This window comes from Rhopalosiphum maidis, chromosome 2 (genome assembly GCF_003676215.2).
Source record: "Rhopalosiphum maidis isolate BTI-1 chromosome 2, ASM367621v3, whole genome shotgun sequence".
Classification (NCBI taxonomy): Eukaryota; Metazoa; Arthropoda; class Insecta; order Hemiptera; family Aphididae; genus Rhopalosiphum; species Rhopalosiphum maidis.
The window spans coordinates 43,844,534-43,864,123 of record NC_040878.1 but is presented as its reverse complement, the minus strand read 5'-3'; the positions used below and the strand labels follow the sequence as shown (position 1 = coordinate 43,864,123).

Genomic DNA, 19,590 nt, shown 5'->3' with positions numbered 1-19,590 from the left:
CGCACAAACAACTTCTGAACTAAAACTTTGAGATCGATAACTTATAGTGAATTTATGTGCTACTTTTTTGTTAGTAATTTTTTTATAAACACTTGTTTAATATATATATATATATATGTAATAGTAAAAAAATAAATATCTCACCAGTAATTACCAACGTATGTTCACAGATAAAATGAAAAGTTATATTCATATATAATATACTCGTATATGATATGCTGTATATAAGTACATTATGTACTGTATAATATTACACTCATCTCCGCGGATCGCTAAAACTCAAAACCGAAACGCGAGAACATGACCAAATAACATCGAAACCGTTGTGTATGCGGTCATTACTGTGTGTTATTAATATAACACTATATGGGTGACGTACGTCTGAGTTTGCTATACGACTGCGGGATGTAAATAATACATATTGTGTTTATTAAATAATAATAGTAATAAAAACTTTATACTTGCGTAGATTCAAATTTCAGAAAAATCAAAAATGCACTGTAGTCGTAGAAATTGATATGACTAAAATATAATGTATATAATATAATAATATTAAGTATACTATACGTTAGGGAATTATTATTTTAGGAGATGAAAACATTTGCGTTTTAAATCAAAAACCGCGTGAATGCAATAGTTATAAACCGTAAAACCAAAACATAGGCTCAAAATTATCGTACATTCCAATTAACACCTAGGTATACAAAAATGTTATGAGCACAATAACACGATATATATCATAAACGCAATGTCATCACCGCATGATTTCTGCTAATAAACGGATTACGGTTGAAACTTTAAAATATGAATTATTTATATTGTCGATTAAATTTAATTGTGTTTAATCAATGTTTATATACTTGGTCTACAATACGTATTAACCATCAGACAAATTTATCTAGCAAGTTATGAGCAGTCGAGTTGCATACACAACTATTAGGTACAATCTATAATATTGTGTGTAATATATAATAAATAAATAAATTAAAAATGATGTAACTGTTTTCTTCTACCGTCGATTGGTAAAAAACAAATAATTTTATCACATACATTCCACACTTCGTTGTACCACTTATACCTACCTGAACTAATATGAGTAATTGTTTTTGTCAGTCGCAGTAATTTTGTTTTATGTTTTTTGACGATAGTTTAATTATCTACCTACCTGTTACACAACATTACAAAGTATTCAATATAAACATAAACAATTATTTAAATGATGCATAAGTAAAAAAAAAAAATACCTAATGATTATTGAAACGTTACAAACAATACAAACTTATAAACCTATTATGGACATGGCCTGAGAAAGGTTTTGCAGAACTAATATGATTATAGGTGATAGGTAGCTATAATCCTATTCCATAGAATTACAGTTTCAAAATGACCAATGTTGTGTAAAAATTATCTTGACTTCATATATGTGTAATTTATAAATAAATATAATTCTCTGTGGCAACATCATTATTCCTCTCGTGTGTAATACTGCTGTAGTGTACTATAGATAATATAATATATGTTTATCTAATATCCAAATATTTGTTTTCACTTTTACAGAAGACATATAACATCATCACATTAATAAAAATAAACAACAAATATAAATAATTTTCACGTCGAATAGGTCACTGTTATGCGTACTATGCGTTACATTTCAAGGTGATATAGCAATCATTAGATTTTAAAAGCAATTTTACGCGCGAAACTTATTTTTGTGGTTTTATTTAATTTTTTTCGTGAAATAATGGAAATAATGTAATTTTGAAATGTACGATTTAAACACGCGTCGTCTGCGATTTCACATTTAAAATGTACTGTTCGAGTGTCGGTGAAAAGCCATTCCCGATAAGTGCGGTGTCTGTAAGAGATATAATAGCCAACGATGGATAATTGAACATTTCCGGGAGGCATGGTGATAAAAAGCCAGATTTCTTTGGATGTCTATATACATACAAAGATAGAGATACTTTCACTCGATATATTGTACTATACATCGAGTCAAGAAGACGAATGAAGACGAAAAAGGCCATTTTTAATAGTGATATTTGTTAAAAAAAAACACGTGTCCTGCAAAATAATACTTATAACAATACATACATGATTTCATATAATATATTTTACCTAATAATATTACATATATATATTATATAGGTATAATGTTGACAAAACGTCGTATTGACACGTTCGCATTATATGACTGTCATATCTTATACACCTGTTGATTTCTTACGCAACACCCCGGGTTTACTTATAGGTTATAATATTGATGTCTGTTGTACGTTGTAAATAGGTATGCATCGTTATTTAATTGAGACATTTTTAAATTAAAATTTGAAATCTGTGTTGTTCAATAGATGATAAATTGATAATATAACAGTTTACTAATAGATTTTAACATAATATTATATTACAGTTTTTAGATTTAGACGTTTTGTATTTTCACTGAAAAAAAAAATTCAAAACCGTTGTATAAAAAAAAATGTACTAAAACTTAAAATTAGGAATTATAATATAATATGATATTAATTAAGCATAATTTTAGGTGTTTGTAAATGTTTTTAACGGTTTTCATATATGGAGAATTTTCAATATTGACTCCACTCCTTGCCAGACTACCTTTCTGTATAGATATCTATTTCCCGATTAATAAAAAGGTCATATAAAATTCTTAGCTGAATCCTCCGAAAACCGAAAAAAATGTACGGTGGAATAACCACATTGTTGCAAAAAAATAACTTCCTTGTCTTTTCAACGTCGATACAAAACCACAAGTGTCCTTCAAGTATACGCGACTAATATGACAAAATCTAACATCTGAAACCTTTTAACTGCAGAATACTCTTTAATTATATTTTCAGAACTATCATAATATATAATACGATCACCGTGGTTGTTGGTACAGTGTTAAAAAATATCAATTCTATAATTTTATGGATTGTATATTTTTATAAGTGTTGGGGATCGTTTTATTCTGATGGTCAAACATTTAATTTACAGTTGCATTTAATAAAAAAATGTTTGTAAACAAAAAAAATACTATATTATATATGAGTATTAAGGTTAATCGTTCTATATAATATTACCAGACAATATTTTAATATTGATTATTGGTTATTGCTTGTATAAATAATAATGTTTGCTGCTTCAAGACTTCCTAAAAATCTTTTGAAATTATTCTAATTAAATTAAATTAATTTAAACTTGTTTCTTTAAATACCAAGTATGTTACCAACGATAACATTTTTAATAATGTTCATAACTAATATGAACACAACAAATAAGAATGTTTAAAAAAAATTATCCTAAAATCTTTTAATTATTAGGTCATCATAATTTGAAAACTGTATTTATAACTTTAAAAGTCCCAAATGAATAGGTTTAGTGATAGACATTATTATAATTATGCACAAAATAAATAGCATTTATACAGGTATAAAATACATTTTAAGCATTAGTGCATTATAATAACATTAATAACATATCATTATTTTGAATACAAACATTTTTTTTCTTAGAAAATTATCAAAATAAAATAAACACAATACGCATAATTCTTTAAACAAATACACTTAATTAAAGATTATTTCGTGTTATAATGCAAATTAAGATTATATATGATATAAAATACCTTATTTTTTTTTAATGTAAGTGATTTTTTATTATTTTTAAATTATAAAGTTAATGACTCGTGAATAATCAGTTACAATGCAAATTCCGTCAAATTATTCGATTACATGCGCATTAAACGTAACATATTTTTCGTGTAAAATTAAACCTAACACTTTATAACATTATAAGACTATAACTACCGTCTTACTCCGTGTATTTGAATAATTCACATATTTTTTTAAACTTTAACCTTGAATTGCTATATTATACTTATAACTCATTGAATTTAGAGGAACCTGCGAGCGTGTTCGAACAATATCATAACATCTCGTGTGAATTATACATTAAGAAGTATAATCCGAAAAAAAGAATGTTTGGTTCAAGGTAGCTTTTAACGTGTTCTTTAAATTGAACGGATGTTAATGTATAATTTTAGTATTTTACTATTCAATTCGCAAGGATTGTCTAATTGAAATTAAAAAAAAACGATGTTTTCAATTAAAAACCCAAAGACAAATTACTGATGCTACTAATGGTTTTTTTCATTATTGCTTTATTGCAGGTACCGATCAAATGCATAAAATATAACTGCGTAAGTGCGTGTTTAATAATTATATATTATCTAGACATTTTGTAGATACAATAATACAATGTGTAGCCATCGTGTGTAAGCAGTTACATCGAGCTATCTAAATAGCCATAGGCGTCATCAAATAATGTTAAGCAAATAGCATAATTATCATAAATATTACATAATATACATCTATAAATTGATATTATTTTAACCTTTAACCATATACTGACACCTCTTAATGACTGTCATCATTATTTGACGTTAAGTATATACAGAGTATATATAAGAGTTCAGATTTTATAAACATCTGCAGTTTTTGCAGTTCAGTTCTATCGATCTAATAGTCTAATATAATGAATACGGCAACTTAAAATCGATTTATACCATGTATCTATAAAATAAAATATTCGACATTTTATTTAGCCATGTTTATATATATAATTAAATATATTTACTTTTGGCTGTAATCCGAATTTAATACCATGTAAATTTTACTTATCATCACAATTTAATTATTTTTATTTTAGACTTTTAATTTTTCACGAAACGAAAAAAAATCTGTTGAAATTGTTTAAAATACATTGCACAGAGTTTATTTTGTAATAAATTCACTTACCTACTTTTTAATTGTTACTTACAGTTATTAATATATAGTTACTAAATAAAAATTAAGTTTAAGTGGCATTTTTATAAAGTGTACAAAAGTGTGAGGTGTGAAGGTGTTGTAGACTCAACGATTATGATATACGTCTCCCAATACTGTACTACTGACTTTTTTTTATATGACATCTCCGTTTCTCTTCTCCTAGATGGCTAGTCATGAGGTTCAAAATTTGGCTACGGCCTCGCTACATGTTGAGTTTCTTTAAAAAGTTATTGTAAGTACTTAACGAATACAATCAACGGATATAATAAATTAATACAGTCAACGGATGTGGTGTTCTATTATAAACTTAAATTATTCTTATTTACTGCAGGTTTACCACATATCATGTTGGATAGGTCGAATACGATGATCTCGATTATTATTCGTTCATTAAAATATTTGGCAACACCACGAGAAATATGCTGAAATTCACCTATTTGTTAAATATATCGTACGTTTATAGTTTTTTACGAGCTCCGCAAAAATCGTAAGCCTGTTACAGTTTTAAATAATTTTTTTTTTTACAAAATGTCTTCTATATAAATGTATATTAAAATATTCGAAAGTCAGTATACGGGTATATTTGTGTATCGTTTAATATAACTAGGTAAGCAATTTCAAATTTTCTACGTCGAAATTTTATAATCTAGAATTTTTAAATAAATTTAACCTGTAGTGTTAATCGTCAATGATACTTTTGTACGTATTAATTTAAAAGATAAAAACAGTATTAGTAAGTCTTAAATAGTTTCTTTATTGTTTTTTTATTTATTCTTTTATTTTTATGTAGCTACGAAATTCTTACTTTAAAGATATCATGCACGATCGACAGCCGTGGTATAATGTATTTGAGTATTTATACATATATGCAATATTAAATTCCTGATGCACATAATATGTATATTATACAGTTCCGATAAAATGTCATCAGTGCGGATGCAGTTTGAACGCGGTCGTTGAACGCATACACAAGTCGGCATAATTATTGGGGTCGTTGATCAATCTGACCAGGCGAAGAATGTTCGAAATTTCGTTATTCTCTTCTGCAATTTAAAAACCGGCCTATGCAGCTGATGGCGTGTATACACGTGACATCGGACAAACTGGTTCGGGGATGTGGTGTGCTGCTGTGCAGGTTCACATAATTTATTTAGTGTACCTACACGACGGGTGATTGCCGAATACCATCGTACGCTCAATGTACTGCAACAGTGTAAAACGTCTGTATAAAAAAATATAATAATTGGGGAAGTAAAACAAAATATCGAAACGATAAAATAATAAAATAAAAAAAGTACGAACAAAAAGATACCTACTAAAAACCGGGATTGGTAAATTGGGACCAGGAAAAAAATAGGTCGTAGGTAAATTGAGCCCTAGAAAAATATATTTTTCTATATCTATTAATCTTTATTAGAAGTCAAATAGGTATATTTTATAACTATGGTGCGAATCGTATAAATTATCAATTAAAAAAAAACAATTATTATTATTATAGTTAAATCATAATATAAGTGTTTTTCTAGTATATAAATTTGTTATAAATTATGTTTTCGAAAGGAATTCAAACGATACAGATTTAACAAACTCAATTCGGGTTATTGTATTATTCGTAATGTACTTTGTCATTTGTTCCTTGATGTTCTGTTCTTTATAGAGCGTACTTTTCTTTTTTTTTGTTTTGTGCTTCGTAATTTTACACGTATATTTTCTAGTCCCAAACTATTCGTCAACAGAGTTAAAACTATTATAATGTCAGAATGTGGGCTGTAAAAGCGTCGGTTTAATCGCGAATGAAATTATTCTCAATATAACAGGTAAGTGGGTAGCCGGGACCTATCTTATCTATTGCTTTTTTTTCACAAGACTAAATTTAGCACTTTCAAAATGTACACAAATAACCGTGAACCCAATATACTTAGTCCCCTAAAAACGGCGCACTCATTTTCCTTCGTTCAGCTCTGTGCTAATAGATAATAATAATAATAATATGATAGCGTTGAATTATTGATTAATATTATTGATAAATTATGAAATTTCAAGAATCGTTTATCAAAATTTTTTAGGAATAATCATAACGAGTGAAAAAAATAATTTAATATCAGTTTGAGTACAGATTTCCATTCTCTTTCAGTGAAAATCGCGTCACTGCATATAGTCTACAGGCTAAAAGATTTTACTTTCGTCACTGGTTGTGATATGGTAGCACGTGTTTACGTGTAGGCGCGTAGCTATGCATAAATTAATATCGACGGAACAGGTGCCGTTCTGTTGACTATCATATTATTATTATTATTATTATTATTATTATGCACTGCAGGCTATATACGCAGGAGAGACGTGTCAAATGTAAATACGCGTTTTGCTCGCTTTCGCAATAAGCACGATAATAATATTTAAAAACAGTTTGCGCCACAGAAAAAGAGCAGAGTTCGATTCGGCGAAACTGGTAAAATTCGTAATTAATAAATAATAATATAGAATTAATACCCAAGTACCTGTGATACGTTGTTTTGTAATAAGTCATCGTTATTGTTATAACTTGTTTATTCAATGACAAAGACAACGTTTTAATGAATTATTAGTTGGCAGGTACATATCACTATAGATAGTTGATAGGTATAGGCGTATAGCAGTATAACCACTGCAGTCGTATTGAATGTACAGAGCGTTGAAAAATAATAATGTAATCGTCGTGCCCTTGTGATTCATGACGACCGATAATAGATGTATGTTTGATAATACGTCTATACAGTGCCGTCATTTTTGGGATGCAAGAGTGAGCTAATGCATCCCATGAACAAAATCATTGTTATTTGTTTTATACTATGATTTCTATAAAATAATCTACATTTACACAAAAAGTGTGTTGAAAAAATTCATGGGATGACTCGAGTGCGAATGACTGGTATTACTTTAGAGTATCAATATTGGTATTGCATTTCATGATAAAATGTGAAATGACGCCCCTGCGGCAACTATTATACTTATACACCAAAAATACACGTATTATCGACGTTAATTAAACGCAATTTTCCACCGAATATATACGAATATGCATCAACCTATTTTAAACCTAATATATTCGTGTATTCTTACACGTAAATCGATTTAAGTTCGACCAACTAATGTCTATATCTACACGGTAAATAGCATTTTATGTTCAATTTGATGGAAATCGATAGAGTATAATGTATGATAGATATTTTTCATATGTTGTCTAAAGCGTTAAAATTCAGTATTTGGTGAAAATGAAATTATTTATTTAGAGTTGCGACTGCAAACGTGCATTGTGTATGTGACGTTAGATTAAATAATATGTCAACGAAGTAGCAATCTGGATTACCTGCAACAGGAGTATTTCAGACAACATTGTTAACAGTTTTACTGGATGTTCTTTTCGTGTTTTGGATATTTGTTGACCAAATTATTCAATAAGATGATTGTATGTAGACAAATCACCATAAACATAAAACGAACATCTCTGTGCGTTGAAAATCTAATTTTGCATTAAATACTTATAATAAAAAAATCCAAAACATTTTTAATAATATGTTTATAATAAGATTTAAAAATTAAAATGTAAAATATATGTGTTTTATTACCTTCAAAATATTTTATTAATAATATGCAAATAAATTACGTTCCTTATTATGGAATACACGGTGAAAAATTTAAGTTAAATAATTTATGATAGAAAAAGTTTACATAACATATATAAGTCCTATTGTCAATATACTCTAAACGAATAACAACATAGTGAATTGATACTTTAAATAATGATCACTGACAAGTGATAAATAATACTTAACATTTAGTATATTAACTGCTATTACTCATAACTTTAATAAATATAAAGAGGTCATTAATCGTATTAGCATAAGCCAGTTTAATTAAATTAAAAATTATAACAGATATAATTGATTATAACGCTTATAATTCAATATAATTTCTTTAAAATTACAATATAACATTTAAACTATATAAATTATACTATGACTATATTGTTTATTATATATTATATATTTTTCACAGTAGTTCAAAATATCCTCCCGAATGTCACCACGTTGTTACTATTCGGCGTATGCTACAATTATTTACATATTATTTATATACACATTTCTACAATTGTGAATAAAGTTGCAAGACAATTTGCTTTATTAAACGTTATTGTAATAATTTCAATAATATGTATACTTTATAATTCCTTTATTGCTCTCTCGTTCAGTCACATCTCAATTATAATTCTTCTTTTTCTTCTCCTCGTCAACTTAATTTAAATTACGATATACAAAACCATACAAAATTGATTTTTATGATTTGTATCTTTTAATTATAATATTTATAGATCTCCACACATCGTATGTTTATTTACTTGATTGTTTAAATTTGGACTCGTTAGAAATAATTACGTCGTAATAAATTAGGTTTAATATTTTTGTTTAAGCTCTCTTATAACTTTATAAATAGTTTTAAACTATTATCAATGGTTAATTTTAAGATAAACAACTGTTATTAAAAAAATACTAATGTGTTTTACACACGTTTTACTTCTACCAACTTGATGTCAAACTTTCCAATAAATCTCACGTTTAAATTAACAAATAAGTATAACATAGATCCATTTATAAATAGTTTATATAAATTAAAAAGTAATGCTAAGTTAGAAAGTAAATGATTTGTTGTATATTTATATTATGATATGACTACTCGATAGTATTATACTAGTATTCAAGTTCTATAAAGAATATCTTGACTAGCAATAGTGGTATAAGGCCTATGAGCTACTCACAAAAATGAAAATGAAAATTACTATAATCAGCTGTTTATCAGCTACAAGTTCACGATTCATTTTTATAATATAAATATATACATTAAAGGGATCGGTGACGGACAGTTATTTTAATAAAAACATACCCATCTTTTGACCATCTTACCGATCGATCTAATAAATGCGAAAATATTTCTGAAAACTGATTTGAATTCGTTATTATGTCTAGTTGAGATCGGTCAGTCCACTTTTTCCAATTTCACCCCCCCCCCCAAACAACTATAATTTAATTTGAATACATTGAAATTTCTGAATTTTGAATTATGTATATTAATTAAAGAGAAGAGATAGTCTAAGAGGCTCTAAAAACTAGAAATGTTTTGTTTTTCAAAAGATTTTTAGATAATAATGTAAATTGATAAATGTTGTTAATGGCTTCTGCAGATTTTCAAGTTAGAATTAATTTAATAGATTTTATCTGTGAATAGGTCCAAATGAACATATAATATACAGTTGCGGCAACTGACTGCATAAGGAATTAGCAATTATGAGCATTTACGACACAGTTAAACAAACTGCATACTTAAGTCTTCCACATGCACAAAGGTGACATTTTAGTTTTTTATATCATACAATACGTTATTTTATTTTATTAATTTTTTTTTGATCTACATTTCTATAACAGTACTAGAAATATGATTAACTGTAAAATCAAATAAAATTAAATGAAAAAAAAGTAATAAAATACTTATAAAGAGCTTAAAATTGTTGAATACATGAATAGATGAATACCTATATAATAAGTAGTAGTATATATGTAAAAAAAGTCTTAAACTACATTTTTTGCCACTCGTTCCGTATAAAAGATACATATACGCCATTTTATATATAGTATTATTGTATATACTAGAAGTAGTGATAAATATAGGTCAGAATGGGCATATTAAAATATTATGTACAAAGAAACAATTATAATGAAGAATTCGGTGGGCCTAATAGTGTAATGACTTTCAGCTCCACTCGACACTCGTTAGTCACTTTACTGATCAACGATTCTGTTATTCATCATAGACGATCGCATACGATATAATTACGATTTACGACGACCATCATTAGTGCGATGTAAGTATATTTGTTGGCATAGAGTACAACCTGATTATCTCGAATTTAATTAACACTAAAAAATGTTATAGCTGTCAATATTGTTTTTACTTATAAAGTATGTGTATGTCTGAGAAGTATAGGTACTTAATATTTGAATAATTTGTAGAATTAGTTTTATTTTTATGGATAACTCGTAATTGGTAAATACCATAAAGAACTTTTAAGTACACTTAATCCAGTTAAACTTACTATTGGAACTATAGAAAACATAAATGTAATTTCATAGCCTCTCTTATTCAAATTCTTCCTTGCAGACCCTATATTTCTGAGTGAAAAACTGGTCAAGTTGAGTTTAGTTTGTTACCGTTAGTAGATACCGTCTAATTCATTTAATAACTAATTGAATTGTACCTAATACGACGTAAATAATACATGTATGAGAATTTGAGTTAAAGTTATTTTATATTGTATAATTGAATGTACTGATTAATGAATAGTGATTACTGATTAGATATACAATTGATTATAAAGTTGTATAAAATCAAAATATGATTTTTACCTGGCCCATAAGATATAGATACTTAATAAAAATGACATGAAAAATGAAAGCAATATACGTTTCTAATAATCAGGCAGTAATTACTAATTACCTACTAATAACTATAATTTTGATGGTGCGTATAGGAAAGAGAATACGGGCGTGAAACTAAAAGTTCAAAAGAATAAAAAATAGGTCATATTATTCAACAATTCTAAACCACTCATTTTTTATTTGTTCACAATCAACGTCATTATACACATAAAATAGATTTTCAATACAGATATTTACAATTTGTTTTTAATAATCAGCAAATTTTATGAAAGTTTAAATACCTTATTTTTCCGTTCAAAAAGCAAGGAATGGGTGGGAACTGTCAACCACAAACTGCCATCCGATCTCGTATCGTTTATTCATTATCTTGGAAAAAAAAAATTAAAACACCGAAATATTCCTTAGGATTTATTAATACAATTTATAAATATGAATATTTTTAAATAATAATAATTTTGTTTTATATTTCTAGATTTGAATTACATGTCAATTTTTAATATAACTTAATTTACAAGAGAGATCTATAAGTGATATTTATATAAGTTATGTGGGAATTAAGATAATTTGTAAAATATGATCGACTTTACTACCTTGGTTAATATATTAATTTTTAGCTTGAGTAATTTCAGACTATTAAAGAATTGTGGTGAGTGACTTAAGGTTAGATTTTGGTTTATTTCTAAAGCTTAATTTGGATTTGTGGCTTCATTGCGTATTTTGAATAATTGTTTTTCTGTTAAAAAAATTGGTTTTGCCGAAGTTGTTGAAAAAGAATTATACCAAAACAATTTAATAAACTATAGAAAATCGGATTCATTTATGTTTATATATATATTATTTATAAACTATTTGTAGTGACATACGTATAGAAAATTCCATTGTGTATATATCTTATTAAGATAAATACGAAAATCGAATGACAGAATCGTATTCTGGTGTTTAATGCGCCACCAAGCACAACACGTAATATTTTAAAATCTTTATGTCCGTAATATTGGCACTTAAAAAGTCTTAAGATATTAACGTAACAATAAAGAAGTCACCGAACCAGGCTCGTCAACGATGATGGTCTCGAGGTTGCAGTGATTTCTGTTCGCAATATGACGATAACGCAGTCAATTGTGAAATCAGTTTGGACCTCATCTGTACATAATATTATATTCTTCACAAAAAAAAAATAGTGCTTAATATAAATACAATTGGACTGTTCAACCGCTATGACTAGTTATGGTCGTCGTAGTTGTCATTTCCAGTTTTTACATATGAAATAAATTATCTCTGTCCACTTATATACATAGTACATACATATTATTATACATAGATTGCCACTATAAGCACACAGCCGCACGTTTAGAATATCGAAAAAATATTTTTACCGACAATGATTTTGATTTTCGGTGAATATTATACACTATAATAATATGTTCGTATACCTACCACGAGTAACAATATGAGTCTTTATTATAATTAAATTTTTCACGCGCACATCGCCATTACACACTATATAGTCTTATTATATACGTATGTGCCCGTTCCCGACTTACCGTATGAGCGGCTCAAATAATTTTAAATCTCGTCTGACGATATAATAATAATATCATCATCATTTGACCTACTGACTAGGTGCCATTAGTCTAACGTGTCATATACTTATTTATAATAACATTTACCTACACAAGATACACATTGAACACGCTTATAATAATAATGCCACACACACACACACACACACACATACACAATATTGTGTTACGTTAGAAATGTTTGTGAACACACTCAAAGCTCAGTCCTACAATGAATTTAGATTTCTTCTTTATTCCACGTTTTTGGGTCAGAAAATAATGATATGGCCGACGGATATAATAATATAATACAATATGAAATGTGTAGCGCATTTAGATAATTTTATTATTCTCATCCCATCGCGAGGATGGCCGTTGAGTGTAGTATAATATTATGTATGTAGGCAGGTAGGTGCATGTATAGGTATATATTATATATATATATATATCCGTAGCTAATTAATTAGTTTTTACATGGATACTTAATTTACGCCGACGATTATAATAATATTACGCCCGTTTGTTTTAAATACGTTTCACATCGTATGCGGGTTTTCTATTGTAAAGTTATACCGGTTAAACACGGACACACACATATTATATATTATGTGTATTAAATTGTATATCCACGACATTGTTGATTAGTGATTACCGGCCGAATTAAAATAATTTGTCGTGAATTTTCCGGCAGACAATGAACAAACAACAGTCGGATACTATACGCGTACACATCCCGGAGAATTTTTTTTTTTTACTTTGTGGACTTTCTCTCGACGTTAATTCGATATCCGCACATACAGTACCTATTATAATCTACAGCGCGTGACACGTGAGTGTCTGTGACCATAATATATATTGCGACCTTTAACCACCATGTCATTGTTGCTGTAGCTGTGAGTTGTAACTTATATAAAATATATCTTATTTCGGTAACATGTTAATTCGGATAAAAAGGCAAAATATATTAGTTGCTCGTTCATCGACCGAAAAGAGCTAAACAGATAAGGTCTAGAGAGGTCGGTCGGTTGGCGTGAGCGCGTGACGTACAAAAACAATTAAACACACTATAATATTAATCATAAATCATTTTGATTCGAAAAAATTGTAAAATTGATAGAAAACGGGTAGTTTGAATTCGCATGCCTACGGTGCGTTAACATGGATCCCAAATATTAAAAAAAAAATCAAAATCAAATCAAAAAGCCAACATCTATTCCCATTAAATCCCCTCCTTGGCTCCTTACGAGTTTATTTCATATGTATACTCGATTCCTATAGACCAGGAGTAACAAACATTTCGGTCGCGTGTCAAAATGTTAAACTTGGGAAGTCTTAATAAGTTGTATGTGCCAGTTAAATATTTATATAAGTATATATAACCTTAAACCATTTTTTTGGGATTGTTGGTTTCGATAATTAAAAAATATTATGAAGTATTTAAATACCTAAATATTTTTATTATATTTTCTTCTTAATTGAAAACTTCCTCATTCGCTACATCATATTATAAAAATTTCTATTCCTATTTATCATTGTAGAATAAAAAAAAATAAGTAAATAATAATAAGTAAAAAAATTAAATAATAATTATTTAATTATTTATTAAATAAAATAATAAATATTAATTATATAATTAATATTATATAATATATATAATAATATATATATTATATATATATGTTACGGTAAATGATGTAAACGAGGTAAAAGACGTCATTCCCCGGTAAATGACATCATTTACCTAAAAATTGGTAAACGTTGTAAATGCAGACATTCTCCGGTTATTGTCGTCAATCACCAGTTTAATTGGAGAATGATGTTCAATATTTTTATGTCGATGTGAACGATCAGCGATAAGCGTGTAGGTGCTGAATAAGCTTCGTTAGTTGAAAATATCATGACGGAAGTAGATAGATAAACGAAAATCCCAACTAGCAATAACGTCGATAACCCGAGTAATAATATGAGATAATCTTTTAGTTTATTAGTTAGTATCTACGGGCATATTATAGCGAGTTGTATATGCGACGAGTGTGTGTTTAATAATATTATTTGTAAAAATTTGTGTCACCAGTGAACAAAATATATTAAAAGTTCGATTAAATTATAGTGTCATAGTTTTATTTAATTTTAATATTAAAGTATGGAGAACAAATTTAAAGCAGCAATTGACAAAATTGTCAGCAGTAAAAAGAGAGGTGACAATATATTTTATTTTAGTTTTGAAGAATACAACAACAAGATTCAAAAAATAAAAGAATTAAAAATTGGAACACTAAAAAAAACGGTAACGAATAAAAGACTTATACGTAAATATGATGTTGTGTCAATTGGGGGAAAAGAAAAATTGATTAAACCTATAGTTGATAATGAATCTGACGTTTTATATTACGTCACAGTAGACGAGTTGTTTGAAGTAATTCATGCCGCACATTTATCAGTAGGGCATGGTGGTAGAAATAGGATGATGGCTGTGTTAAAAACAAAATATTGTAATGTGACAACGGAGGCAGTTATGGCATATTTAGGTTTATGCAGTAATTGTCAAGTAAAACAATCAAATCCGAAAAGAGGGCTTGTGACAAAACCAATTCTACATTCCGCATTTAATTCAAGAGCGCAAATTGATTTGATTGACATGCAATCTCAAAACTATAATAATTATCGCTATATAATGAATTATCAAGTTCATTTAACGAAATTTGTTATTTTAAAACCTCTGAAGACAAAAAGGGCCGAAGAAATCGCTTTAAATTTGATAGATATTTATACAATATTTGGTGCACCCGCTATACTCCACTCGGATAATGGTCGTGAGTTTGTTAATTCTATTATAACAAATTTAAATGAAATGTGGGGAGACATCAAAATTGTGCATGGCAAGCCTCGTCATAGCCAGACCCAAGGATCAATTGAACGCGCGAATAGGGACGTTGAAGAAATTTTGGCTTCTTGGATGACTGATAATAAATCAAAAGACTGGCAAATGGCATTAAAATTTGTGCAATTTCAAAAAAATCGGGCTTTGAACTCAGGTAAGCTATTAACTAAAAACAATTTTTTTTAATAATTTTTATTTTTATTAATTAATTAATTTTTTTAATAGGTATTGGAAGATCACCATACGAGGCGATGTTTGGTTGTACAGCGAGAACAGGGTTAGCTTCAGTAGGGATACCTTACGATGAAATAGAAAAACTTAAGTCAGAAGAGGATATTGAAGAACTATTTAATAACAGCAACCATTCAGATCATATTAATGCAGTAGAAGACGATTTAGTCAGTGTTGGAGATCTTGAAAATGAAGTAAACTTGGAGACTGAAAATGATTTAAGAAATACTAAAGACATAGGTAATTATTAAATATTTATTATATGTAATTTGGTAAAAATGCTTGCATATTTCTGCATATTTAATGGTATATTTAATATTTTAATATTTAATAAAATAATGTATAAAATAATAGTTTGTAAATTACAAAAAAAAAATAAAATAGCAATCGTCATCTATTTACAGATAAAAGGATTGAAAAAATTAAAGACCAACGACAAAAATCGGTTATCTGTCTTGAAAAACAAGCGTCAAAAATGTTGAGATTGACTAACGAAAAATTTTCAAAGCTTGATGTCGGTACAACTGTTCGTGTCCCAATACCAGATGTCGATAGAGCACGAGGTTCTCCGCGTAATTTACTTGCTGTTATTATTTCATGCGAAAATGACATGTATAAATTATGTAAGCCAACTTTAATTTGATAATTTTTATTTTATTTAAATAAAATAAATACCCGAATGTTTGAACCAGGTACAGAATATGGGGTGTTGAAACACAAATATACACGAGCACAAATTTCTCCGTGTAAAGAAAAATTTCTAGAGCTAGATGAAGCCATGAAAAAAATTAAAGACAGGGAAATAACATTAAGAGAAGCCGCAGGACACGGAATAGCTGGTCATCAAGGATTTAATCGATGCAACTGCAAAACTGGTTGTGGTACTAAAAAATGTGCTTGCAATGCAGCGGAAATGTTGTGCAGTTCAAAATGTCATGGAAACCAAAATTGTCACAATAAATCATTATTATAAATAGTACCTATAGTAAAACAATCAGTGTATTATTTGAGATTTATCATCATTTACCACTAGTTTTGGTAAATGACATCAATGACCGGTGAAAGATGTACATTTGAATTTAAAATCTGGTTTTTTACATCATTTACCTATATAATCGAATCATTTTGGTAAAAGACGTCATCCACCGGAGAATGACGACATTCACCAATATTCATCTTTCACCGTAACATATATATATAATATATATATTTTTTATTATTATTTTAATTATTTATTTTTTATAATAATAATTTAAATAATAAGTAAGTACCTATATATTTAGTCAGGTTTTAAAACACAGGCAGCACCAGATAACGATCCATTAATGTTTTTCCCAGTTTTGATCTAATCTCACGAGTCAAATTAACTTTCACAAGTGTATGTTGACGCGAGTATTGAGTGTAGTGAGTAATTATTATTAAGTATATATACATGAAATGAACCATTTTTTCAAAATATACAAAAAAATGTATGAAATTGAGTTCCAACAATTTTATTTTTATAGTGATTAATTATAATTATAATGATTATAATATAATAAATAATTATAATAATATAATCATATTGTCTAGAAAGAATTTTTTATTTATATTTTTCATTAAATGTAAGGTTTAATAATGAAATAAACATATTTTCGTGTGTTGTTAAAAGTTGGTTAAGATATACTATACTTGATAAATACCAATATAAATGTATTCTAAAATGTAGGGAGAGGATTTTGGTAGTGGATTTATCATTAGTCGATACTTATTATAGATCTTTTACATTAACATTTTACTGCGTATATCTTATATAAACAAAGTGGTATTGCTGTATTAGAGGATTATAAGATTTATAACAAATATGTGCATGCAGTATGAGTTCTTATAAGTTGAAATTACCGATATCACATTATCATTTTATTTAATTATCAATTAGTAATTATTCTATTATATCAAATTTGATTTAATTTGATAAAGCATATAATAACATAAACTTAATTTTATATTTAAGTCTTGTATCCTATAATAATTATTTATAAAATTAAAAAAACTTTTGTATACTCTATATAAAATAAGATAACAATAAATTGTTTTCAACTTTTAACTTATTGTGGGTTCGGACAATTTTATGAGACTAAAAAAATCTATAACAATGATGGTTTACATTGGTTAATAATTATCTTTAGTGCACTAAATAAAAAAATGAACACTATTTATTATATAGATCTTAGTTAACTATTCAACTAAACAAAATAGCAAATACTTAAGACGATATTATTATAACTCTAGAATTTAAATAACACACTGCACTAGCTGCAGTATAAGTGTAACAGTTTTAAAAAAATCATGTCTATAGAATGTAAGTTATTGCAGACGGTTATATACCGTATACATACATAATATCTAACCTACGTATAATTCGGAAACAAAATGGTGCTGCATTTCTATAACATATTAATATGATTATTTTAATCAATGGCTGCGTATGGATGAAAAAGGGACCGGTGCTGAGCAGACTTTTTAAGACGGGTACACAGCGGCGACGAAGGCGTTATTATAGAAAACAAAATCGACCGCTAACAATATATATATATATTATAGTGCTAGCAGTCGGAAGTTGGAATGTCGTATCCGAAAGTGGACGGGCAACAATAATGCGCGAACGTATATGATATCTCCACCATCGCTATATACGGTACACACACACACACACACACACTTATATATTGCTGCTTATTGTGAACGGGACATGATATATTGTATTAAACGGACCCGACGTAAAGGTGTAGAAGGGAGTAGATGGAATTTTGGATCTATAGTTATAATTTTTGTTTAATAGTCTACTATAAAGTATCTGTATAAGTGTATAAATGGATATAAAGTATAAACGGTAAATGTTTTTTTTTTTTTTACAAATGAACGGTGATGGTAAATTTAACGATTATAAGCTCAAGAATAAAACTGCTGATAATAATACAATATAACGTACCTGATAATAATATATAAAGTAATGTACCGAAAAGGTTATGCAATGGCGGCTATATATACTATGGTCCGGGATCATGGTGTGATACTTCAACATTACATTTAACATTTGGAGGTAGGTGGTTGATGACTGATGGTCGGGTGATTAATAATTATTTATTTATATGTTTAAAAAAATTGGGAGGGACTCTGCTGTATAGTAGGAGTCAAAAGTACTTTTTACCAATTGAATGTGATATCCAATGTAATGGATGTGTTAAAAATTAAATTTAAATTTCATGACACAATTCGTTGAGTACATAAAAAACTATACTGAGCAGAGATGGTCTGAATAGGTTATTTTAATAACACCTAACAATTAGCGAATTCATTTTAGATAAATATGACATTCTGATTGAATATTTGTGACGTATTCGGTGGTATACCTAAGGGAACGATTTTTATGTTTTTTAATAGCCACTTACTGTAGGCGGATGGGTCCTCAGAGATCTCCTCGGAATCGCATATTTTTTTTAGGACAACTGCCACTGAATTGTCTATGTATATGTATTATATGCGATCGAACAGTGTGGCAGGCGACAGACATTAGATACCAGTACACATATATGCCTGCGAAAGAATTCTAATTCCGATTTCGAGATAGGTAAAAGTAG

The 19,590-nt window shown here is 28.1% G+C and overlaps 1 protein-coding gene across 2 annotated transcripts; it reads left to right on the top strand.

The window, feature by feature from the left end:
• Positions 1 to 14,957: 14,957 nt before the first annotated feature.
• Positions 14,958 to 17,161, top strand: LOC113554094 (KRAB-A domain-containing protein 2-like). Of its 2 annotated transcripts, XM_026957785.1 has the most exons (5): positions 15,008 to 15,145; positions 15,261 to 15,893; positions 15,965 to 16,210; positions 16,375 to 16,593; positions 16,663 to 17,161. In XM_026957785.1, exons 2-5 carry the CDS (start codon positions 15,323 to 15,325, stop codon positions 16,941 to 16,943), a joined length of 1,317 nt encoding a protein of 438 aa, XP_026813586.1. In that variant the 5' UTR covers positions 15,008 to 15,145; positions 15,261 to 15,322; the 3' UTR covers positions 16,944 to 17,161. The 2 variants fall into 2 exon arrangements, with proteins under 2 accessions (XP_026813585.1, XP_026813586.1); XM_026957784.1 differs by having other exon boundaries at positions 14,958 to 15,893.
• The last annotated feature ends 2,429 nt before the right edge of the window (positions 17,162 to 19,590 follow it).